Source organism: Nelumbo lutea, chromosome 3, assembly GCF_056320005.1.
Source record: "Nelumbo lutea isolate HS-2025 chromosome 3, American lotus-T2T, whole genome shotgun sequence".
Lineage (NCBI taxonomy): Eukaryota > Viridiplantae > Streptophyta > Magnoliopsida > Proteales > Nelumbonaceae > Nelumbo > Nelumbo lutea.
Genome location: NC_142686.1, coordinates 65,956,973 through 65,983,750, shown reverse-complemented (window position 1 = coordinate 65,983,750; position 26,778 = coordinate 65,956,973). Strand labels below are relative to the sequence as shown.

General features: G+C 45.3%; 1 protein-coding gene and 1 long non-coding RNA gene across 2 annotated transcripts in view; one reads left to right on the top strand and one right to left on the bottom strand.

Annotated features, from left to right (window-relative positions):
* Positions 1-201: 201 nt before the first annotated feature.
* LOC148865371 (uncharacterized) overlaps positions 202-26,778 on the bottom strand; it is a 34,664-nt gene continuing 8,087 nt past the window's right edge. Inside the window, exon 2 of the long non-coding RNA XR_016109271.1 lies at positions 202-423. This is a non-coding gene — a long non-coding RNA (uncharacterized LOC148865371). The remainder of the gene's footprint in view (positions 424-26,778) is intronic.
* Positions 13,401-15,606, top strand: LOC148865372 (phloretin 4'-O-glucosyltransferase-like). The gene has a single exon (XM_088981350.1). The coding sequence runs from the start codon at positions 14,119-14,121 to the stop codon at positions 15,532-15,534; it is 1,416 nt and encodes a 471-aa protein (XP_088837476.1). The 5' UTR covers positions 13,401-14,118; the 3' UTR covers positions 15,535-15,606.

The window sequence follows — 26,778 nt, the reverse complement described above, 5'->3', positions numbered from 1 at the left end:
CCGAATACATGGTTGGGATGTTCCCAATACATGATTGTGAAGGTCCTTTTGTAGCATGTATATGGCTTACTTTTTCTTTTATTAGCAACACATGCAGATGGCTTACTTTCAGTAATTGTTCCTTATTGTTTGTTGTCTTCTTTTCGCTGATAACTCCTCATTTCTAAGACATAAATGCAGAAAAAACATGCTCAAGTAATCTACTGGTAATTTTCATCATTCCTAATGAATGCAACAATACTGGAATATAATTCCAAGTGCATGTTTCTAGTACAAATATTTAATTTGGATGACACAAAGTTGTATCAATATTCTATAAAGCTCTGAAGACAAAAATCTTCATAAATGAAGTCTTGTTTAAACTCAAACAGTCTGCTGAAGTTCTGTTATTCTATCGACATTCTTTATTCAATGGGCCCCATCCTGTGGTGTTGATTGAAAATTTCTTTACCAAACCATGTTATAATGAATGAATGAAAAAATAACCAGCGAAATTAATATTTAGAAACCGGTGGGCTGAATAGAGCAATGGATTTGAGGCTATAAATTATAATAATAATAGTAGTACAACTATTATGAACTTGGACTTGTACACTACAACCATCATATCAGAAGATGTGACCTCCATTGTTCCTATTTAATTAACAAGCAGTCAATGTCCGGATTCCTGATGGACCCTTGATTTAGCTAGATAAGGTTGTCATAGAAGAGCGACCATGTTCAATGCATATATAGATGGCAGCCTCAGAATCTACGTTAATTTGAAACAATCCAGTAATCAATTTTTTTCATTTTTTTAATTTTTAATTTCGGATTGGATTGAAAGGTGTAATGCTTTAATGGCTTCTTGAGTGGCTCCTTTTTCTGTCTTTATCTTAGGTTGGAAGGCTTTGCCATTAAAGTGCCGAAGTGGATAATGGCGAATAGAAAGCGAAGGACGGGTCATGTCAAAGGCGTTGGATCAGTTCCTCTGCCAGCCGGAGGAAGGGGACGAGGGAGGGGTAATATTGGGTTTTAAAAGAATTTCAATATCACTCATCTCACGTGTATGCCGGTTTTGATGAAATATTAATGGAAATTAACAATAGGGGTAGAGTTAGTCAATTATCAGAAAGAATAGGGGTAGCCTAATCAATTTTCAAATAGTAAATGTAATTAGTCAATTAACTAAACTATAAGGGTAGTTTAAAAAATTTACCCTTAGTTTATAGGAAAAATTATAAAAATCACCCCATATTTCTGATGAGAGAAAAGGGTTCCTAGAAAAATGGTAGTGGCTACGAAGGAGATGCTTCCTGGAAAAAGGGTTCCTCGTCTTTCAAGCATTTGATGTTGTTGCGGAGCTGCTTCCTAGATAAAGGGTTCCTCGTCTTTCAAGCATTCGACGCTGTTATAGAGGGAGAACAGAAGCCATGGTGTTTTGAATCTGGGACAAGGTGGTGGGCCGGCAACAACTACAGAGGTCGGAATAGGAGCTATGGTTTCAGGCATTCGTCGTCGTTGCATTTAGCGCCTCTCTCATTCTCTTCTCCAAAACCGCTGCAATTGCAGAGGTTAGAACAGGAGCCATGGTCTTCCAGGCATTCGTTGTCATTGCATTCAGCGCCCCTCTCATTCTCTTCTCCAGAACCGCTGCAACTATAGAGGCCAGAATAGGAGACTTACTCTTTCAGGCATTCATCGTCGTTGCATTCGGCACCTGTCGTTATCTTCTCCAGAACCGTTGCAATCGCAAAGGTCGGATGTAGAGGTCGGCGCCACTCCCATTCTCTTCTCCAGAACCGTTGCAACTGTTGAGGTCAGATGTAGAGGTCGGCACCCCTCTTGTTCTCTTCTTTGGAATTGCTGCAACTGCAGAGGTCGACACTGAATTCCATCTTCGTTTTTCTGCAAAGCTTGGTTCATCCCGCAAGCTACTTGTGAAGCTTTGTTCACCTCGTTTTACAAGGTTTTGCGACCTCACATAAAAGAAAATACATCCAGTCATCATTTTCCGTTCTCCGACCAAGAGAATGAGAGGGAGAGGATGAGATCACCAAGAGAATGAGAGGAAGAGGATGAGATCCGAGTAATGTATAGTGGAGAGTAAAATATTCATTTTCATATCTCTCTTGAGGCACATTAATGATTACGAAGGATTAGTCAATTGTGTATTAGCTAAATCCTAAGGTAGTTTTAAAAATTTATACTTTATACAGTGTATTATATCATATAATATATAAAATAAATTTATATACAGTTATTTGTCATTTATATATAATTGATGGAGGGTGATTTGGCCCGACCTCACAGCACGGGTACACGTAGGTGTGACCTTGCTCAAACAGTGACTCAACATGACAGCGCGACGAGCGTGAGCATAACTCGGAGGGAAAGTCCCATCGAGTTCAGCTCGGCAACTCGGCGAGTAAACTACTCGTCGGGAGCCGCCTTACCCGCACCTCCTCCTCGGGGTTAAGGCACTTTGGGGGGTCCTGAGTTCGGGGCGCCCTGACCCCTTTTAAGACCCGAGCTCCTCCCAATGGACCTTGGGCCACTCCTAGGCAAGAACGCACCGATCCTTCTCCGGACACCCCGAGGCCCAAGCACCTCAGGTCAGCTAGCTCAACACAATCGGCTGCAAGCGGCCTGTCACTCAAAGGATAACCCGACTCAGGGTAGTTCGGTATACCACAGGAGGACTTCCTGCTCGACCGCCGTACCTGACAAATCTGTGGACAGCAGGCATGTCCCTCTCGCCGCGCCTGCCACCTTTAGAAAGGTGTCCCACACCTGACAAATACGTACCCTACAATGATAGCCCCGCGTGTGCCATCTCAACCTTGCCTGTAATGGCTGTGGAAGACTGACAGTGGTTGTTATACCTGCCCTGTTAGAAGTCAGAGGACCTGAAGCAACGGAATTCGGTTATAAGGGGCTTATTCTCAAGGAACAAGGTATCTTTGAATCACCTGCGTAACCTGCACTCTTAGCCTTCGTTCTCCTTTTGCTTCTTGCACACGATTCTAACTTAAGCATCGGAGCATTCCCACCGGGAAACCCCCCGAGAGTTCTTCTTTCCTCTCGTCTCAGATACCTCTCAGGAGCCACGCGAGCACCAACTAGGAGTGATCAGATTGCGCTATATCATTTGGCACCATCTGTGGGAAACGCTTCAAAAGGCCTTTCTCTCTAAACTTTCTCAGTTCTTTTCTTCCTTGAAACAATCCAATGCTCATGGCTTCCTCTAGCAATGTCGGACGAAGCACGGAAATGGATAACTCCAGGGAACAACCCCAGCTTCCTACTATCTGTATCGGACAGTTCATCGTCCCCCTCTCAGTGGACGGAATCCCCAGCTTGAATGTGCCTCTCATAGTGTCACCTGTCGTTGCCCCACTCCCTGCTACAGTCGGAGTGATGTTCACCGAACCTTCGGTCGTGCCTCCAGCGGCTAGCCCAAACCAACTGGAAGAATTGATGCAGTGTATGCAGGCCATGCAGGCCCAAAGGCAATAGTTCCAGCAACTTCAGCTCTATCAACAACACATACTGCACTAGGTCTCCCAGTATCAGTATCAGCAGCAGTTCCCCTAGCTGCCTCAACCTCAACTTCAGCAGCTACAGTTCCCGCCTTGGCACCCAGCCTCGCAGCAAGCTAAGTCTCGCCGCTACGACGAGCGCCCCTCTAGCCAATGAGAGGTCCCCCAATACCTCCCAAAAAAACAAGCCTCCCCACGCAGCAGACGAGAGAGACCGGCTACCCCGATCTCACCACGGGCGGACAGGTTGGGAGGACCCCAACTTGCCAGGTCTTCGTCACCTCAACAGTCAAAGTTTGAAACCCCGCTCCTTGAGAACCGGTTTGAGGTCTTGACAATAGACTCCAAGCAGGACCCCTCTGTCCGCAACCATCACCAGCAGATCGGGCTACTCCCTGCACAAACCATTCCGGATAGTGCAGAGGTGAGCAGCACGAACGCTGAGCCCACCAAGAAGCAGAGACGCCGCCGGCGAGCTCGCCGATCTGTCACCCGCAATTTGCCCGAGCTCATGGGCAAAGAAGAGGTAAGCTCGGTCGAAGTCAAAGCTCCCCTCCTCTCGGTTCCATCCCCCTGTCTTTTGAACTCCTGGCAATCCCAATGCCCAAAGACTTCAAGCTCCCCACTCTTGACAAGTATGACGGGTCGTTTGACCCAAATGATCACGTAGATGCCTTTCAGTCATAGATGCGCCTAGCACGAGCCAGTGAGTCGTGCATGTGCGTGGCTTTCTCCACTACTTTTAGGGGAGCAGCCCGCACGTGGTACCAGAACTTGGCACTTGGGTCAATAAGAAGTTGGGCACAGTTCGCACAAGCCTTCACGTCCCACTTTGTCACCAGCAAACGGTGCCCGCGAAATAAAGAAAACCTCCTCAACATAGTGCAAAGAGAGGGAGAGTCCATCTGGGGCTATATCAAGCGATTCAATGATGATTGTATGTAGATACCATGCCTGGACCCCGTCATACGCCTTGCAACAGCCAAGAAAGGCGTGACACACAAAGAGTTCAAATGGCACATGGTTGTCAACCAACGAGCGACCATAACCGAGTTTCTGAAGCTTGCGGACAGGTTCATAGCCACCGAAGAGGAGATCAACAAAAAGGGCGAGGGCGCACCCGAAAAAAGAAAGAGGGAAGGAGAGCTTTCTAGTCAAGGGGACAACCGAAAGAAAAAGGACACAGCTCGGGGGGCAAGGCCGGGTCAGTTTTCCCAACCTCCTATAGCGGACTGAGCTGATTACACCCCACTGAACGTGAAGCGGGCTGAAATCCTGATGGTGATCAAGGATGCCCTGTACGTGAAGTGACCACTTCGTTTGAGGGGAAATCCCAATGAAAGAAATAAGAACCTGTATTGCAGTTTCCACAAAGATCACGGTCACAGTACTGAGAGTTGTAAAAACCTCCGCGATTCGGGCTATAACCAAATCAAGATGGACCCGGTAGACGAAGAAAAGACTGCCTTCATCACGAAATTTGGCCTATACTGTTACAAGGTTATGCCCTTCGGTTTGAAAAATGCAGGGGCAACCTTTCAAAGGCTTGTAAATAAGTTGTTTGTGCTGTTAATTGACAGAAAAGTAGAATGCTATGTAGACGATATGGTCGTCATAAATCAATTCTCACATGAATTAATACAAGATTTGCATTCTATTTTTGAAATTCTGCATAAGTTTAATATGAGACTGAACCCAAACAAGTGTGTGTTTGGTGTGACATCGGGCAAGTTCCTAGGATACATCATCAAATGGCGCGGCATCGAAGCCAACCTGGATAAAATTAAGGCCATTTTAGATATGAGACCACCCCGGAAGTTGAAAGAGGTTCAGAGGTTGAATGGCCGCATAGCCGCCCTGAGCCGCTTCATGTCTAAATCGACGGACCGCTGTCTACCGTTCTTTAAGGCAATTAAGAGCAAAGGGTTCAAATGGACCCAAGACTGTCAGCTCGCATTCGATGAGCTCAAGAAATACCTCGCTATTGTGCCAACCTTAACCTGACCTGAGGAGGGCGATGTTTTAGAACTGTATCTCTCGGCGAGCGACGAAGTGGTCAGTTCGGTGCTAATAATGGAAGTAGATCGGGTCCAATGACTCATCTATTATGTTAGTAAAGTATTGCAGGGAGTAGAGATGAGATACCTGGAAATAGAAAAGCTAGCATATGCACTGGTAATTGCAGCCCAAAAGCTCCACCTGTACTTCCAAGCTCATACTGTTATCGCCCTCACCGACAAACCTCTAAGGCAAGTATTGCTTAAGCCCGAGGTCTCTAGTCGGTTGACGAAGTGGGCCGTTGAGCTCAACGAGTATGACCTCCAGTACAAGCCACAAACTACCACTAAGGCCCAAGCCTTAGCAGATTTCATAGCCAAATGCACATTCAGCTCCGAAGTTCCCAGGCCGGTTGAGCGCAAGGCTCCCAGCTCGAGTGAGCCCGAAGCTCATGGGTCAGTCGAGTCCGAACCCCGTGAGGTAGCAGCCAGTGTGGCACCTCTCCTAGCTCGGCCAACCGCGAGCTGGGATGAGGAGCTCTGGATCCTCCACATAGATGGCTCCTCGAACCAATAGGATAGCGGTGCTAGAATAGTTCTGCATGGCCTAAGCGGTACGAAACTGGAATACGCACTACGCTTCAAGTTAGCGGCGTCTAATAGTGAAGCAAAGTATGAGGCATTGATAGTTGGACTAGCCATAGCCAGAGAAGTAAAAGCAAAGCACATTGTTATCTGCAGCGACTCCCACCTCGTGGTTAACCAGGTCACCGACGAGTATGAAGCTTGCGAGCCAACCATGATTGCCTACTCGACCAAAGTTAGAGAGGCCTTGCTCGACTTCCAGTCACACTTCATCAGATAGATCCCTAGGTCGGAGAACACTGAGGCTGATGCCCTATCCAAGTTAGCCAGCACTAGCGACATCACCATGAGAACCGTGTACATAGAGGACCTGTCTCGGCCTAGCATTCTCAAGGGGGCAGAGGAGGTCGCTCTTATCGTTCAAGCAGAGCCGAGCAGGATTAACTTGCTTGCGAGCTTCTTGCTACATGGGACCCTCCCTGTGGATCGCAATGCGGCCAGAAGGGTGTACCGCTAGGCAGCCAAATACATCATTATAGATGAGCGGCTGTACAGGAGATCCAACACGCTCCCCTATCTGCGTTGCTTGCGGCCTACCGAATCCGAACTTGTACTCCATGACACTCATGAGGGGTTGTGTGGCGGGCACCTGGGGGCAGGGCCTTCACCCAGAAAGCGCTTCGACAAGGGTATTATTTGCCAATAATGAAGGCAGATGCCATTGAACTCGTTAGAAAATGTGACAAATGTCAGAGACATGCCAATATTCACCACCAACCCGCTGCCGACCTCAAGTATCTCACCAGTCCGTGGCCCTTTGCACAATGGGGCATCGATCTACTCGGGCCATTCCCACCAGCAATGGGTGGAAGGAAGTTCTTAGTGGTAGCAGTGGACTATTTTACCAAGTGGGTAGAAGCCGAACCCCTCATAACAATAACAGCTCGAAATGTCCAAAATTTCTTTTAGAAAAACATCGTATGCTACTTCGCACACCCTCAAGCAAATAGTTAGGCAGAAGTCACAAACAGAGCCATCCTCCACGGATTAAAGGCATGGTTGGACCGGGCTAAAGGATTGTGGGCAAATGAACTACCCAGTGTTCTATGGGCATACCGGACCACTGAGAAGATTGTCACGGGAGAAACACCCTTCAATCTCACCTACGACACCAAAGTAGTGATTCCCGCAGAGATCGAAGTGCCAACGCTACGATTAGAGGCATACAGTGATCAGACAAATGAAGATGAGCTACGTACCAACCTCGATCTAGTCAACGAAGTAAGGGACCTCGCGCACATCAGGACAACAACCTACCAGCAAAGAGTAGCTCGGTACTATAACGCCAAGGTCAAGAAGCAGAATCTCCGCGTTGGTGACCTGGTCCTTCGTAAAGTTATGGTGCCTGAGCCCGGCACTGGCAAGCTTGGGTCCAACTGGGAAGGCCCTTACCGAGTGAAATGAGTGCTCGAGGAAGGAACATACGAAGTGGAATATTGTCAACCTAAGACAATACTATCTGTAAGACTCGAGTAGGCCACGAGCCACTCCCAAAGCCTAAGGGCCAGAATACCGAACTAATATGACCTCGGCACAACAGGACCCAGTCGCCTCTACGGCATGGGTAGACTCCGAGAGTGAGCCACGAGCTGCTCCTCCAACCTAAGAGCTGAAACACCGAGCTAATGAAGAAACCTCAGCAGCGCACAAAATTGAGTCACCCCATCAGCATGAACCAAGTACTTGCAACGCCTGAGGTGTAGGCGGCTCAGGCACGAACCTTACAACAAATAGCCCGCCCTGGCATGCAAAGAGTTGGACCCATTGAGGATAATAGACGACAACCTACCTCGGGTGCAGACAGGTCGGGCATGCGCCCTACTATGTCCCTCACCCCAACATACACAAGGCTACCCCTACTAAACAATTCGGGGCCACGATGGCCGTTAAGGAACACTCACTTCGGAAGTTCAACTCGACAGGTTGACAGCTTGGAGTGAGATAACCATCTCGACAAAAATGAATTGCGCAAACTTTTGACAAAAGGAAAAAATTTCTTCATTTCGGAAATTTCATTATATAAATTTCATTAAGAACGCCTTGATTACAAGAAAGAAAAAGGGAAAAGATTAAGTTACATGTATAAAGAGAAAACTATTTCGGGAGCTCGTTGCCTCTATTAGTAACCCCCCCGGGGACAATATCTGGACCAGCATCCTCTGCATCACCTTCGGTGCCCTCATCTTCGGAATCGGGGTCATCTTTTGAATGACGCACGATGTTGTCAGTAATCCGCGAAGTAGTGATGGCGCTCGTTTCCAGCTCGGGGTAGAGGTGCCTGATCAGCCATCGACTGAGCTTGAAGCCCTTACAGTAGACCTCCATCATCATGTCGTCAAACCTTGAAGAGTTGACATAGTCAATGATGGCCTGAGTCTTGGCCTCCTCGAGAGCACCCTCGAAGATTGCAGTCTTCTCTCTTATGTCTACCCGGAGGTACCCCACTTCATGCTCCAGCTTCCCCTTCGCCTCCTTGAGACCTTGCACTACAAGCTTCAAGGCATCCCATTTAGCCTTGAGACTATTCACCTCGAGCCCTAAGGTCTCCTGACCGACCTTGAGGCCGTTCACCTCGGCTCTCAGCTTGTCTTTGTCTCGGGCCAGCTCCCCCTTCTCTGCCATTAACGCCTCAATGAAGCTCTTCTGAGCCGAGGCACCACTCTCCAGACGGTGGACCTGACAGCGAGCTGCCCTTAACTCAGTATGGGCTGTGCAAGATGACTTCTCAGCCTCTAGAGCCCACCCCAAGTGCCGAATGGTGGTGTTAACCTGCAAAAGGGAAACCACTCAAGAGGGAAATTAAAAAAAAAAAAGGAGAGAGAGAGAAGAGGAAAGACTCACCACCATAGTATGAGTGGTAGCTCGGGCGCCGAGCTGACTAGGAGTGAGTCGGCCCACTCACTGACCTCCCTCGGGTATGCAGCCAGCTTACTCTTCTTCAGGCTACACTTGGGGTTCAGGACGGTTTGGCTCCCTTGACCCTCCGAGCTAGAAGTCGTCATCTCCACATCACGAGTGGAACTCTCAGAGGTCTCGGCAGCAGCCTCGGCAGGATGAGCCCCGGCAGCAACAACATTGGCCTAGGCAACGCTTTCACCAGTAAGTCCGGTGGAATTGACAGCAGGCTCGGTGGGCCTAACGGCAGGTCCCATTGACACCTCGGGCCCCTTAGGCACGGCCCCTTCTTCCAAGTCAATGACAGGCGCGACTACCACCTCGGGCCCCGAGGCTGAAGTCTGTGGAGGTTGGGGCTCGGTTGAAGCTCGCGGGGACTCAACGCACGCCTTCTTGGCTACGCGTTTCTTCCTCTTCATCTAGTGGAAAAGCTTCTGGTTGTCTATTTTCTCTGCCTCCATGGGACCTGTAGCAAAACACGACATCAACAACCCGAAGTAAACATGTGAACAAAAAGCCGAAGTGAAGGAAGACCTACCCGGGCTCAAGCTCGCTTGGACGAGCTTCTCCTCAGAAGTGAAGTCTTTATAATTCAACTCGAGCTGAGCCAGTGACTGGAGCGCCTTCTTGGTCTTCCCGTCAAGGATGACACCAGGGTCTTGAACGGCTATCCTCCAATCGGTGGGGAAGGGCCACCCCATACTGCTCCGGACTACAAAGTAGTTCCGCTTCCAAGCTGGGACTTTGCTCGGGAGCTTGTGCATGAGTTTGAAACCCGGGCGGGGGGACAGGGAATAGGACCACCTATGCCCAGGGAGAGCGCCCGAAGCGCTCTTCTTTATAGCCAAAATTGTGCTAAGAATATCTAAATCTATAGAGAGGGAGCGATCAAAGCAAAGAGAGATGGACCCCACCACATTCCGTATGGAGTTTGGGTGGAGTTGGTCCAGGGTGATGTTGAAGTGTACCAACACCTCAACGATTAGAGAGTGAAGAGGAAGTCGGAGGTCGGCTATCAGTTGTTCCCTGAAGATCATTATCTCGTTGGGACCATGCTCCAATGGGAAGTTACTGGTGGAAAGGCTATATGAGTATTCATTAGGGAGGTGGAACCTCTGTATGAAGTCCTGAAGCCTCTCCGAAGTCATTATATAAGGGCCAAGCTGGTCTGGCTCCCGACCTCATTGGGAGGTGGACGCCAGGTGACCCCAAGCCACTGGTACTTCAGGTGGCTGGGCAATAGAGGAGCCACCCCGAGCCGAGGTACCCACCTCGGGATCGTCGATAAGGCTATCTACACTAGACGACATAGTGAATGAAAAGGAATAAACAAATTGAAAAGGAGGGAGGAAGCTCGGGAGGACTCACCAAAAGAAATGCAACCGGATTGGGAGAGTAGGATGAACTGGAATACCCGAGCTAAGAGACTTCCGACGCGAGGTCAAACACTAAAGACAAGAGCTTTGCGACGAAGAAAATGGCCAAGGGGCCCCCTATTTATAGCCACAGTTGTGGGTTCCTCGAGGCGAAAATGGTTTAGCGCATTTTTTACGTCCACGAAGTCCAAATTGCGTGAGATCCGTGCGTAATCCAAATGCGACTCGAGTCTTTTCTGATCAAACCGAGCACCAGACAAGCCCAGCTAGACAGAGTGCGCGACAAAGCGGCATGAAAACTGACGCCAAATCCACCCGGCGCGTCATGACCTCCCCGCATTGGGTCATCGCCGCCAGTGCAAGGAGTGGGGGGCAATTGATGGGGGGTGATTTGGCCCAACCTCGCAGCACGGGTACACGTGGGCATGACCTTGCTCAAACAGTGACTCAACATGACGGCGCAACGAGCGTGAGCATAACTCGGAGGGAAAATCCCACAGAGTTCAGCTCGGCAACTCGACGAGTAAACTACTCGCCGAGAGCCACCTTACCCGCACCTCCTCCTTGGGGTTAAGGCACTTCGGGGGGTTCCGAGTTTGGGGCGCCCTGACCCCTTTTAAGACCCGAGGGCCACTCCCAGGCAAGAACGCACTGATCCTTCTCGGGACACCCCGAGGCCCAGGCACCTCGGGTCAGCTAGCTCAGCACAACCGGCTACAGGCAGCTTGTCACTCAAAGGATAGCCCGACTCAGGGTAGTTCGGTATACCACAGGAGGACTTCCTACTTGACCGCCGTACCCGACAAATTTGTGGACAGCAGGCATGTCCCTCTCGCCGCGCCTGCCACCTTTAGAAAGGTGTACCACACCTAATAGATACGTACCCTACAACGACGGCCCCGCACGTGCCATCTCAGCCTTGCCTGTAACGGTTGTGGTAGAATGACAGTGGCGGTTATACTTACCCTGTCAGAAGTCAGAGGGCCTGAAGCAAAAGAATTCGGTTATAAGGGGCTTATTCTCAAGGAAAAAGGTATCTTCGAATCACCTGCGTAACCTGCACTCTTAGCCTTTGTTCTCCTTTTGCTTCTTGCACACAATACTAACTTAAGCATCGGAGCGTTCCCGCCGGGAAACCCCCTGGGAGTTCTTCCTCTTTCCTCTCGTCTGAGGTACCTCTCAGGAGCCACGCAAGTGCCAATTAGGAGTGACCGGATTGTGCTATATCAATAATCTTTTATATATGAAAAACATAATCCAGAATTAGGCCCAACCCTACTAGGACCCTTTGTAAACTTCGACTCAGTTATATGTTAATCCTAGGCCTGGCTAAACATCAGCCTAGACTATAGCCCTTATCATAAGTGCAAAGCCCACACCAATTCAGCCCATGATGACCCGTAATTAGAGTTGAAAAATATAAACCTAACTTCAGAATATTGAATTTGAGTTGAGGCATTGGCCAACTTAGTCCAACTGGAACCTAACTCAACCTCTTGTTTATACATGTGGCATGTATGTAATGTGCGTAAAGAAGTTTGAACCTAACCCCAAAACATGTTCGGGCTTGGGGTTATAGTTCAGGTTGAGTTAGGGTTAATTTACCTAACCCAAGGTAACTCTGCCCTACTATCGCACCTCTTGCTTGGTCCAGGAATCCAATATCAAAACTGAAAAGCCGACCCTAATAAGTAAAAACAGATTTGATGCATGGTCGAATGAACACTCGTAATTGAATAACGCTCTACGCACTCATTGGCTCAAAATCATCTCAAAGGTAGGCTACTGCCTATACCAAATGAGGGGCCAGTCATTGGACCACCGGTCAATTTGAGCGGGAGACGGGAGCGTAGGTCAGGGTCTGTATTCTATGAACGACAACCCAAACTCAAATCTGGCCTAAAATATACCCTTGATTCCACCTTCCCAACTAATCTTCGGACTAAAATGGGCCGTATATTGCTGGTTCTGATTGCCTGTCTCTACGTCTCTTCTCTTTTTGATTGGTAGCTGTATCCGTACCCTTTTTTATATCTCGATCTTTTCTAGAATTTGTTTGGAATGGAACAAAGACGTGCCTATGACTTTGTCGGTCTTTGCAGGAGTTCAGCCTCGGTCAGGCAATACCCATCCTAACAGCCTTTACAGCCTTGCATCAGTAATATTTCATGGAGAGATATTTGCAGAGGCTTGTCTCTGTCCCTTCTAACTTTCGTACTTCATAATGGCCACATCTTATGGAATGAATTCGGCTGTGTTCCCCACCTTTTCCTTTAAACCAAATACAACAAGCTAACCCAAAAAAGCTAGGGTCACCATATGACCGTCTACATCACATGGAATTGGGATCTGTTGTGAGCGCCTCACTCCGACCTCACAGCCACATCAGTACAAATAGGGAAGATACTTTCACGTCGGTGTGAGGCATACGCTCGGTGAGGAGTAGATACGGACGGGATCATCACCTGAATCAGATAATCACACATCGCTTAGTCATAGGTTCATTCTAGCTTTCTATTGGCTGAAAGAGGAATTTGCTTTGGCATTTATGAACATATTATCAAATACCAAGAATAGATTTTAGAAATTTTCAGCATTCTGCCTTCAGGACCAATTCCAATAATACCACAACTATTCACTACAGTACCGTAGGGCAGGGCTAAAAGCGAAGTGGTCTCAACAAGAAATTATTTTATCTAATTCATCAAAGCAGGGCCACTTCAATGAATCAAATGCTTTGATTTTATTGTTTCAGCGTTTGTTATCAGAATGCATGCCCTAGCCTCCCCGTGAATTTTTGAATGGGAATGTGGTTGTATCTGGGTGTCTGCAGGGATACAGTATGGCGAAAAATCTTTAGCTCCTTTTAAAGAACAGGGAATGCATGTTTTATTCATCGAGATGTTCCTAATGCACGGCTGCAATGGGGACCAATCATTTGAGGAGCAAATCCCATTCCCTTTAATATCCAACAAAGTTCGGTTTAATTATGTGGATAACAGAAACCATAATTGTCGTAATCTTCAAAGTTCGGTTTAATGACGCATCCGTCTAGATTTCTTGTTCACCACGGGACGAATGAGTGATGGGGTTCTCTTCTTAATCTTCAAAGTTCAAACCATAATTGTCGTAATCGATAGTCTTTCCAACTCTTTCTGTGCAACACTTGCATTTATTCTTTATATCTGCCAACCAATATTCGTGTACTAGAATGTGATAATTTCCATCAAGTATCAACCAACCATTAACCATCACGAATCTTCTGGCATCGACGCATCATTAAGAGTAGTGGATCACAGACTTCTCCAAATAACTGTCAATTTCAAATTTGTTCACATATGCATGAAAGAACAGATAAACTTTTGTTGTTAATTTCAATTGTTTTATCAATTTAATGATCTGTGCGCTCATCATAAGTTCTACTGAGTGAAGAACACAAGAAAACAAGAGTCAATCCGTCACCACACACGTCATTACTGCTACAAGCTAGCCCATGTTCTGTTTAAACTCCGTGCTCTTAGGGACTTGCCCGCTATAACTCATCACAAATTTGTACAAAGCTCAAAGCTCAAATCCAATCCCAGCTCTCCACCATAACCACAGCACACTTGAATCTGCTCATCAAAATAAACCACACAAAGCACTTGAATCTGCATTCCAGGATCCAGGATCCAAGCTCTAGCTATGTCGCACCCCCACTTCCTGCTTGTGACGTTCCCTGCTCAAGGCCACATCAACCCAAGCCTCCAGTTCGCCAAGCGCCTCATACGCATCGGCGCTCAAGTCACCTTCGCCACCAGCGTCTCTGCTCACCGTCGCATGTCGAACGCCTGCAACCTAGATGGCTTAACCTTCGCACCCTTCTCAGACGGCTATGACGACGGCTTCAAACTCACCGACAGCGTCGAACACTTCCTGTCCGAGCTGAAACGCCGTGGTTCAGAGACTCTCAGAGAGCTTATTCTCAGCCTAGCTAGAGAAGGCCGCCCCGTTAGCTGCTTGGTTCACACCCTCCTCCTACCGTGGGCCGCAGACGTCGCACGTAACCTTGATGTCCCCTGGGCCCTTCTCTGGATTCAACCCGCAACTGTCTTCGACATCTACTACTACAACTTCACAGGCTATGGCGACCTCATATGTAACAACAAAAATGACAACTCGTATACTGTAGAACTACCAGGTCTACCACCACTCACCAGCCGAGACCTTCCCTCCTTTCTCCTTCCTTCCAATACCTATGCTTTCGCTCTTCCAGTATTCCATGAACAGATCGAAACCTTGGAACGAGAAACCAAGCCACGAGTACTTGTAAACACGTTTGATGCCTTAGAGCCTGAAGCACTGAGAGCCGTTGAGAAGATTGATTTGATTGGAGTTGGGCCATTGATTCCGTCGGCTTTCTTAGACGGCAAAGACCCATCTGATAAATCTTTTGGAGGAGATCTGTTCCATGGTTCGGCAGACTACATGGAGTGGCTGAACTCGAAAGCGGATTCATCTGTGGTCTACGTATCGTTCGGAAGCATCGCTTTGTTACCCAAGCGGCAAATGGAAGAGCTTGCAAGCGCGTTGATAGAGAGTGGCCGGCCGTTCTTGTGGGTCATCCGGAAGAATGAGAATGCTTCAGAAGAAAGGAAGAAAGAGGAAGAAGCGTTTCTGAGTAGGATCGAAGAGCAGAAAAGAGAAGGAATGATAGTGCCGTGGTGTTCTCAGGTTGAAGTTCTCTCACACCATTCGGTGGGTTGCTTCCTGTCGCACTGTGGGTGGAATTCAACGTTGGAGAGTCTGGTGACTGGGGTTCGGGTGGTGGCGTTTCCACAGTGGACGGACCAAGCGACGAATGCGATGTTAATAGAAGGTGTTTTCGGTACAGGGGTGAGGGTGAGAGCAAAGGAAGGAGAAGGAGATGGAGTAGTTGAGAGGGAGGAGATCATGAGGTGCTTAGATATGGTGATGGAAGGAGAGAATGGAGAAGAGATGAAAAGGAACGCCAGGAAATGGAAAGAACTAGCCAAGAAAGCTGTGAAGGAGGATGGTTCTTCTGATAAGAATCTCCGGCGGTTTGTGGAAGAGATAAGAAAAGATTGTTCGGTAGTTTAGATTGTATTGGTTGTAAATTTTGTCGCTTTGCGTGTGATAATGTGACACTAGTTTATGTGCTTTTCATCCAAACGTGTCTTAGACAGAAATTATTCATAATTTTATTATTTTTGTCAAAATAATTAAAAATAAAAATAATGAAAAATGAAGACGTAAATGAGTCCCAACTCCTAATACACTTAGTATTTCATTTTTTATTGTTTTTATTTTTAATTAATTTGACAAATAATAAAATAATGGATAAATTCTTTCTAACAGAGCAAAAACATTCGGATGAAAGACGCATTAACTAGGACATGTGTTATACAACTATTACATGTTCACTCATTGTGCTTACCTAATGTGCTTACTACCTCCGAACCCTCGACAGGATATATAAGTTAGTTTATACATCACTTTTTCTAATTGTAATTAATCTTCTTTTCTTACTTTAGAAGAGTTCTTATTCTTCTTGCGAAGAAGCTATAGGAATGGGAATTTTTGAGAAATCTGGTTTGAAGAAACTGGGTTGAAAGATCTTGATTAAAGGACCTCACATGGGGGACACTCTTTTGATTTTCAATTAGAATCTACTAAACAACAAACACTGCCATTAATTTTAATTTTATCCAACACCATCAATCCACTGGTGCATGGAAGTTGGAACCATGAGAGGGAATAGAGTACAAAGTGTTGAAAGATTTCCATTAGGCCATATGGCAAATTTCTCTATTCTTCCCATGGTTATAGCAATTAGATTGAGGGTGGTTTAACTTTGGCTGTTGAGTCTGGGCACGTCCTGGGCAATTCACCTATTCATGCCCATTTTTGGTTTTTAGTAAAAATAAATTAATATGTAATTACTAATATACCCATTCTCATGATAACGTGACATTTCTAGAAATTCTCTCAACAGTATAGGCTGTTGGACCCCAACATCTAAAGTTTTTCCAATTGAGGGTACCATCACTATCAAAACTTTATTTGGCTGGAACAACACAACATTCTTTCTGCATAACTAATCTAATAAAGTGGTGGTATGGTACAGGGGAAGTTGCCCAATAACATTAGGCAACGTTATTAAAACCATCTCGTTTAAAACCGAAAAGTTCATTGATTCAAAGCTATACCACAAAGACCATGAGAAAACCCAAAACTTAAAGTCCACCGACTCAATGATCAGTATATCCTGCCCCTGAAAGGATGAGAGATCCATCACATGGACGCCCAAAGATTGCGGAATAAGGGGCGAATTTCAAAAAAATTTTTTCTCCCTTCAACTGAGAATCACATTCCCTATTTAGAAAATCATATTTTCAAGGATAAATCTTGAACCTTAAACTGAATCAGATCTGAACCAAAAGGAATGGGAGAGAATAATACCTGATACGGTGAAGTAATATTTCCCAACGAAGGTGTTCACGCCCAAGGAAGGATCCAAAGACTGCTCCCACTGAAGATGGCGTAGTGTAGGATAGAGCAAAATCAGCAGTGTTCTTCCCAAGAATTCTGTCCTTCGCAAGAATCAGTAGGATAGAACGTGAGCACAGTTTCCTTTTCAATCCTTTCTCAAAGAACTGATGTCAAGATCCAATCTTGACTTCTCCCACAGCTGGATATCGAACTGGCAAACAGGGCGGCAAGAACAGGGAGGCGGCAAGAGAGTATTCGCAGGGTGCAGAATTCTCTCTTCTTGATTTCAGCAATAAAGAGGATCTGATGTGTTTCTTGGTCTCTCTAAAGGTTGCCGCCCCTTCCTTCTTTTGTTAACTTAAAAGATCAGCTCCTAATCCCATTAGGAGGTGCTTATCCAAATCATATTTGGATCAGCCTTCTCTTCTAGTGATAAGGATAAACCCTTATTTTATCTGCAGATTAGATCAGCTTTATCCTAATCCCATTAGGAGGTTTCTAGATCTAAATCACATTCAGATCTGGACTCTCTGAGTGGATAGGATTAAGACCCTATCCTATCTGCTAATCCATCTCAAAATTCGCCCCTTTAATTAACTAAATAAATAGCCCAGTTCGAAATGGGCTTTAGGCCCATTTAGCTTATGTGCTCACTTAACCTTCCTAACTGCTGCCCAGTTGGGCTTCCTTGTATGGCGTGGTACCCAAACATTGATCTACACATCAGCCACATGGGTTCGGCCTAGCCTTTGTTACAAGGCCTGGTCGAATACACTGTTAAAGACAGTGAACCCCCTGAAACCCATCGAATGGGCTCTATGGGCCCAACACTTACCCTAAAAGGTCCCTGGGCCAAGCCACCTTGTAACACCCAGGGACTGTGGGCAGATGCAAGATTAGCCCATCAGGTATTATCCTCAATGGTCTTACACTTAACCTCTCAGCCCTTAATGATCATACACTGCCCGACAAGAGAGGACCTCTCCCTCGGCTGCAAGGAACAGTGTTGCACTCTCCACTTATACGGATCCCGGGAATTAAAACCTTTTGCAAACATTTTAGAAACCATAATATATATACTTTTATATCTCATATAAAATATACTTTGCAAAACAAATCTCAACGGTTGAAATCAGCTGCCGGCAGTCTTGGTTTCCAATAGTGAGAGCGCATCCCCGATCATTACCTTTGTCCGACAAAGGGGCTGATCCTGTCACTATGATCACCCATTCAGATGAATTCTCAGATTGTCCCAACATACCCAGGTTTTAACCCTCGCTAAGGATCTCACTGATTAGTACATCAAAAACACCCCGATCCGACACCTAGTGCAGTATCATAATCGAGTCTAGGGGTCGGGTGTAACTTTCCAATTTTGCCCATCAATCTCCAAGGTCCAGGGCAATACTGGAAATCTGGTCCAGTTTAAAGATTTAATTAATCCCACACTGTATGTGCCTAGGGTCTCACCCCGGTAGCTGAGACAAGTCACCCCAACCGACTTGGTGGCACCACAGTGTTAGCCTTGTCAGGATAGGTCTCCCCAGACTGACCCACTGGCTGTGAACATTCTAAACTAACACGAGTCTCAATAAGTGTCCAGTTTAAGGGTATTTCACAGAAACATACCAAGGGAACATGAATCAAATATGCACTTTTATTCATTTACAATAAACTCATAAAGTACATCAATTTTGATTGAAGCTAAGGGCATACAAAACTGTCTAACAGCTCCCACTTGCACTTAGGTCCAATCAGGTACTAGCTGGAGTCCCATGCTTTCCACGTGTTTTTCAAACACTTTCTGTGTCAGTGGCTTAGTCAATGGGTCTACCACATTCTCCGCTGATGCTACTTCTTACTATCATCCTCCCGTAGGTCCAGTGTTGTCATACAACAATGGAATGGGTGATGTGCTAAATTCCAAATTCATGAATGAACACCTTCATTCATAAGGCAACCTCACTTACGGCAATGCGCTCGGCTTGGGTTGTGGACTATTAATTTGCAACTTAGGACCCCTGTTTGCTGACATTCAGGAAACAACACACGATCCTATCGTGAAAACATAACCAGATGTAGACTTTCTATCATCTGGGTCTGACTGGAAATCGGCATCTGTATACCCTTGGATCTGTAGTGAGCTACCGCCGAATAGTAGACAAAACTCTTTTGTCCTTCAAAGGTATTTAATTATATTTTTCACAGCAGTCCAATGCTCCTGCCCTAGGTTGGCCTGAAATCTGCTTACTACACTCACTGCCTGATCTATGTCAGGACGAGTGCACAGCATGGCATACATGATGCTCCCTACGGCAGAGGCATAGGGAACGTCTTTCATGCCATCAATCTCCTCAGAAGTCTTGGGAGACATCTTCTTGGAGAGAGTGACTCCGTGCCTGAAAGGAACAATTCCTTTCTTGGAGTTTTTCATGCTGTATCTTTTGACTATTTTGTCAACGTAGGCAGATTGGGATAATCCTATTATCCGCTTCGATTTATCTCTATAGAGTCAAAGACCCAGTATATAGGAGGATTCTCCAAGTTCTTTCATGGAGAATTGTTGTGATAGCTATACTTTCACCGTAGTTAACATACCTACATCATTCCTAATGAGTAGAATGTCATCTACATACAGAACTAAGAAGGTAACCTTATCTCCACTGTACTTCCTGTAAACACAAGGTTCATCCGGATTCTGCTCGAAGTCAAACGATTTGACGGCAGAGTCAAAACGGATGTTCCAACTTCTAGAAGCTTGCTTAAGTCCATAAATGGATCTATTAAGTTTACATACCATGTTTTCCTGACCTGCAGCAATGAAGCCTTGCGGATGCTGCATATAGATATCTTCAGTAAGATCTCCATTCAGGAATGCAGTTTTGACATCCATTTGCCAAATCTCATAATCATGGTATGCTGCTACAGCTAGTAGGATCCTAATGGATTTAAGCATGGCCACAGGCGAAAATGTTTCTTCATAATCGATGCCCTCTTTCTGAGTGTACCCTTTCACCACCAGATGAGCCTTGAAGGTCTCAACCTTACCATCGGGGCCCTTCTTCCTCTTGTAAATCCATTTGCAACCGATTGCTTTTACCCCGGGGGGGGATCTACTAGAGTCCAGACTCCATTGGTCTCCATTGAGTCCATCTCTGCTCTCATGGCCTCCACCCACTTCTGGGAATCTATGTCCAACATAGCTTCCGTGTAAGTCACGGGATCGTCCTCACTAGTCAAGGTTTCCACCAGGTAACTATCCTGGTCATAACCATAACAGACTGGTGGCCTGGATACCCGAGTGGATCTTCTAGGTTGGTCACTACCTGGAAGTTGTGGGACATCTCCCACTGCTCCTGAGCTCTCCTCATAAAGAACAACTTCCTGACGATGGGTGTCCAGGATATAGTCGGTTTCCAAGAATTGCGCATTACGACTACAAAACACTTTCTGCTCACTTGGGTAATAGAATAGGTAACCTACAGAGCCTTTTGGGTAGCCTACAAATAGGCAACGGCTGGTCTTGGATTCCAACTTGTCTGCACTCGTTCTTTTAACGTGTGCTGGACAACCCCAAATCTTCAAGTGTCTGACACTTGGTTTCTTTCCGGTCCAAAGTTCATATGGAGTATTCGGAACCGATTTGGTTGGAACCCGATTCAGCACATAAATCGCAGTCTCTAATGCGTAACCCCAAAAGGATGTGGGTAACTCAGAGTGTATGAGAAGCGACCGGACCATATCAAATAAGGTCCTATTCCTCCTCTCCGAAACACCGTTAAGTTGAGATGTAGCAGGAGGAGTTAATTGTGATATTATCCCATTGTCCTTTAAGTAGTTCCTGAATTCGTCAGAGAGATACTCGCCCCCTCGATCTGATCGAAGGGCCTTAATTTCTCTCCCTAACTGTTTCTCGACCTCTTGTCTAAACTCTTTGAACTTTGCAAAAGATTCAGACTTGTGTCTCATTAGGTACACGTAACCGTATCATGAAAAATCATATGTAAAGGTGATGAAATACACGTGTTGATTTCGTGTCCTAACACTCAGGGGACCACATACATCAGTATGTATTAGGTCAAGTGTGCCTGTACATCTTTCAGGCTTACCGTTAAATGGCCGTTTCGTCATGTTGCCTTGTAGGCAAGGCTCACAAGTGGGAAGATCTTCTACAGTTAGAAAATCCAAAGGACCATCCTTTACCAACCTTGTGATTCGGTCAACACCAATGTGGTCAAGTCGTTAATGCCACAGACACGTGGGATTAACTGTATCACGAGCTCTCTTCTTAGGGAATTAAACCGATGTAGTTTCGGTTATGTTAGTTTCTAGAGAAGGATGTAGAACATAGAGACCATTCTCCAGTTCCCCGTATGCGATGAATGTGTTGTTTCTTTTAATAGTAATCGTATTACTAAAGAAGACAGAATAACCATCTGCACACAGTTTTGAGACATAAATCAAATTTCTCCTTAAATTTGCACATAAAGACAGTCTTTCAGTACAATTATTCATTCTCTAAAAATTAATTCCACGGTTCCAATGGTCGCGGCTGCAACAGTTGCAGTAGTCCCCAAGAAGAGTGTGACTTCTCCTTCACTCAGCCTTCTGCTTACCTTGAACCCCTGCAGTGAGTTACAAGCATGAGTTGAAGCCCCGGAGTCAATACACCAGGATGCAGAAGCTACCAACAAATTGGTTTCTATAACACAAGTTTCGAAGTTACCTTTCTTGGATTCCAGGTAGGCAGGACAGTTCCTTTTCCAGTGGCCGGTCTTCTTGCAGAAGTGACAGGCATCCGATGCTTTGTCTTTCTTCTACTTCTTGCTCTTAGTGGCTTTCTTCTGAGGCTTCTTTGCCTTCCTCTTTCTCTTGCCTGTCTTTCCAGTTTCAACAAGCATGGCTACAGGCTCATCCTTTCTAATAAGTTCTTCAGCTCTTTGCAACATATTGCTGAGCTCTTGTAAGCTGACATTCAGCTTGTTCATGTTATAGTTCATGATGAACGGATTAAAGGAAGGAGGCAAAGAGTTAAGGATAGCATCTATCTGGGTTGCAAGGTCTAGCCCGGATCCAAGAGCCTCCAGTTCGTTGATGTATCCCATCATCCGAAGACAATGGTCGTGAACTTGTTGACCCTTGGACATTTGTGCGGTCATGAACTGTTTCAAGACCTTTTGTCGAGTAGAACGATTCTGCTCTTCATACATTGTCCTGAGACTGTCCAATATGTCTTTGGCAAGTTCGATCTGATCGAACTTCCTCTGTATCGGGTTGTCTAAGGAGGCAAAGATGTAACACCGGGCAAGGGAGTTTTTCTCCTCCCATTCTTGATAGTCTCTCCTTCGGGCCTCAGAAGCCCTATCACCCGGACGCTCTGGGGCAGGATTCTTTGCCACTTTGTCCAGCTTTTCAGAAGCTAGGACCAGCATAAGGTTCTTGTACCAGTCAGCATAGTTTGGGCCCTTCAACTTGTTGTGATCAAGCAGTTTTGCAAAAGATCCGTTTGCCATTTTCTGATAAAAGAGCAAACATCAGTCCACAACCTAATTTGATTCATGTTCATTTCATAGATATGGATTTTAATCTACGATCCATTTCCATTTATTCGTCTCTGAGATTTCCCTCCTCTCTCAGTGACAGAGACTACGGGTTGTCTCTGGAAATGTGGGAAATCACATAGGGTGCATGGAGCCAACTGTTTCAGCTGCATAACCCCACCACCTTTCTGTGAAGGATCACATCCACTCATCATATGAGTTTTCCCTTTGGCCTCTATCAGACAAGGTTCAGAGCCGTTTTCAGGTAAACCTTTCTATCCAGTGAGTGCTTACCCATCATATTCGTGAACGCCAAGGTACCGTGAGAGAGTTCCCATTTTCTGGTGAATCCCCTCCCACATCGGTCTATGACGCCCCTATCATCTTATGAAACACTCAGACAAGCCCAACAACAAATGGATAGCCCATTTTCTGGTGCGTTTCCTCATTACTGAAGGACCCATCCTCATGCTAATGATGGAAGGCCTTTAGAGAGTTCATCATATGAATCTCCCTATCACATGCACTCATATTAGCTGGAGGGAACAAAATTACGCCCTAGTTTGATTTAGGTCAAACCAAAGTGGCTCCCACTGACTTTCATAAAGCCAGATTTCGGTGGGCCTTGAATCGGCTAGGGTTCCGCACGCAACCTTTTGATGAGGTGTGGGGCCCACCACTGAGGGAAGTCATCCAATGACCAAAAGGGACACCATGGCAATGATGTGCATTCAACCATGATGTGTGCAAGAGCCACTGTCGAATGAGCATGGGCCAAGTACTTATGGCCCATGTACGCAGCACATCACACATCCATACATCACATGCAGGGATAAATTGATCCAATCAATTAATTATCTGTAAGGCCCATTGGAAGCCCGTTAAAATTCCATAATATTAACCATTAATATTATCTAGGTATATGGGTTGAATTAGGGTTACCCAGTTCGGCCCATATAGCTTTATCCTTTAAAATGGGCTTTTGCAGTTTTAACTATTTAAAATTGGGCCTTTATAGGCTGGGCCGAATTAACCATTTAATTAAGTATCAATCCTTAGGCCCATTAGTGGGAAATTAGGGCTGACTTTCAGCCTTGACTAAACCCTAGAATTGGTCCAAACAGTTTTGAACCAATCTTTGTTCGAATGGGTCTAGGGTTTGATTTTTAATTAAATCCTTAATTCAAGAAAATAATCTGAAATCAAATACTGATAAAAGGAAATACAAGAATCAGTCAAACAGGGTGTTCGCACAATCCTTCCTGCAAAATAGAGGTTAGATCACAGAATGCAGTTTCACAAACTACAAATCGCAGATAGCATTTATCTCATCTGCGAAATCTCCTTCTTTGCGAAATCTCCTTTTCTGCACCGCCAACTTCGATCCAAAATAAAAATGAATAGAAATCATATTTCTATTAATAATTACATCAGATCGAATACCTATACATTGAGTCTAGAAAATAAAAAAAATATTTACAAATCCAAAATAAATCAAGAACTGCAAAATCGCAAGTTCCCTGTGCAAACCAAGAATTCGATCTCCTCTTGTACGAACAGCCCATAAATCAAGAAAATTATAAAGAACAATTCTAAATAATAATCAGATTTATTTAAAATTAATTTTAGATTATTTGCCCATCTGTTTTGGGAACAAATTTCCCAAAAACCAAATCTGTGCAAATTGGGTAGAACGCCTTCTCCCTAATTGCGCAGGTTCAAATCTGAAACAGAATGATTCAAGATTTGAACCTGTGGCTCTGATACCACTGAAAGGATGAGAGATCCATCACATGGATGCCCAAAGATTGCGGAATAAGGGGCGAATTTCAAAAATTTTTTCTCCCTTCAATTGGGAATCCCATTCCCTATTTAGAAAATCATATTTTCAAGGATAAATCTTGAACCTTAAACTGAACCAGATCTGAACCAAAAGGAATGGGAGAGAATAATACCTGATACGGTGAAGTAATATCTCCCAACGAAGGTGTTCACGCCCAAGGAAGGATCCAAAGACTGCTCCCACTGAAGATGGCGCAGTGCAGGATGGAGCAGAATCTGTAGTGTTCTTCCCAAGAACTCTGTCCTTCGCAAGAATCAGTAGAATAGAACGTGAGCACAGCTTCTTTTTCAATCATTTCTCAAAGAACTGATGTCAAGATCCAATCTTGACTTCTCCCACAGCTGGAGATCAAACTGGTAAACAGGGCGACAAGAACAGGGAGGCGGCAAGAGAGTATTCGCAGGGTGCAGAATTCTCTCTTCTTGATTTCAGCACTAAAGAGGATCTGATGTGTTTTTGGTCTCTCTAAAGGCTGCCGCCCCTTCCTTCTTTTGTTAACTTAAAAGATCAGCTCCTAATCCCATTAGGAGGTGCTTATCCAAATCATATTTGGATCAACCTTCTCTTCTAGTGATAAGGATAAACCCTTATCTTATCTGCAGATTAGATCAGCTTTATCCTAATCCCATTAGGAGGTTTCTAGATCTGAATCACATTCAAATCTGGACTCTCTGAGTGGATAGGATTAAGATCCTATCCTATCTGTTAATCCATCTCAGAATTCGCCCCTTTAATTAACTAAATAAATAGCCCAGTTCGAAATGGGCTTTAGGCCCATTTAGCTTATGTGCTCACTTAACCTTCCTAACTGCTGCCCAGTTGGGCTTCCTTGTATGACGTGGGACCCAAGCATTGATCTACACATCAGTCACATGGGTTCGGCCCAGCCTTTGTTACAAGGCCTGGTCGAATACACTATTAAAGACAGTGAACCCCCTGAAACCCATCGAATGGGCTCTATGGGCCCAACACTTACCCTAAGTGGTCCCTGGGCCAAGCCACCTTGTAACACCCAGGGACTGTGGGCAGATGCAAGATTAGCCCATCAGGTATTATCCTCAATGGTCTTACACTTAACCTCTCAGCCCTTAATGATCATACACTGCCCGACAAGAGAGGACCTCTCCCTCGGCTGCAAGGAACAGTGTTGCACTCTTCACTTATATGGATCCCGGAAATTAAAACCTTTTGCAAACATTTTTGAAACCATAATATATATACTTTTATATCTGATATAAAATATACTTTGCAAAACAAATCTCAATGGTTGAAATCGGCTGCCGGCAGTCTTGGTTTCCAACAGTGAGAGCGCATCCCCGATCATTACCTTTGTCCGACAAAGGGGCTGATCCTGTCACTATGATCACCCACTCAGATGAATTCTCGGATTGTCCCAACATACCCAGGTTTTGACCCCCGCTAAGGATCTCACTGATTGGTACATCAAAGACACCCCGATCCGACACCTAGTGCAGTATCATAATCGAGTCTAGGGGTCGGGTGTAACTTTCCAGTTTTGCCCATCAATCTCCAAGGTCCAAGGCAATACTGGAAATCTGGTCCAGTTCAAAATTCAATTAATCCCACACTGTATGTGCCTAGGGTCTCACCCCGGTAGCTGAGACAAGCCACCCCAACCGACTTGGTGGCACCACAGTGTCAGCCTTGTCAGGATAGGTCTCCCCAGACTGACCCACTGGCTGTGAACATTCTAAACTAACACGAGTCTTAATAAGTGTCCAGTTTAAGGGTATTTCACAGAAACATACCAAAGGAACATGAATCAAATATGCACTTTTATTCATTTACAATAAACTCATAAAGTACATCAATTTTGATTGAAGTTAAGGGCATACAAAACTGTCTAACAGCCCCATCTGGTCTGCAACACTATATACTTGGTATGTGTTGGGTGTGGATCCAGACTATATAAGTGGTGATTTTTGTTCAGTTCCTTGCTTGAACCCTAATTCATCCTTTAGCATCTGATGAAACCATTCCGATCTCTCTAAATTATCAAAAACCGAAAGAACCCAAATCTCAAACCAGAATCCTCAAAATCCATTATTGAACTTGTTTGACCCCAATGGAATAGTTCTTATCAGACCCCACCTGCACCGTAATCATTAAATGATACAACCATCTCATTCAAAACCTTAAAATACCCATTCAGGTCAAATTTCATCTCTTAAAATAGATTTTAAACCTTAAAACCATTAATTAAATGATTTTAAACCTTAAAACTCCTACAAAATTTCATAGCTAAATTCCTTTTTTTGGCCTATAAACAATTCAAGATTCCATTCCCAAATCTTATATTGGACAAGCCAATGTGACCCAAGATGTTTTTATCCCTTAGATCTCCTATTCTACCTATCTAATTGAAAATTTGTTTTCTTCGTTAAACTCATGACATTCCAAAATACTTAACCACCAAATTTGAATTTAAAATTCCCTTATTTACCACTT

What these genes read in the sequence shown, in the direction of transcription:
- LOC148865372 (XM_088981350.1), top strand. Translation starts at nt 14,119, where the DNA reads ATGTCGCACCCCCACTTCCTGCTTGTGACGTTCCCTGCTCAAGGCCAC.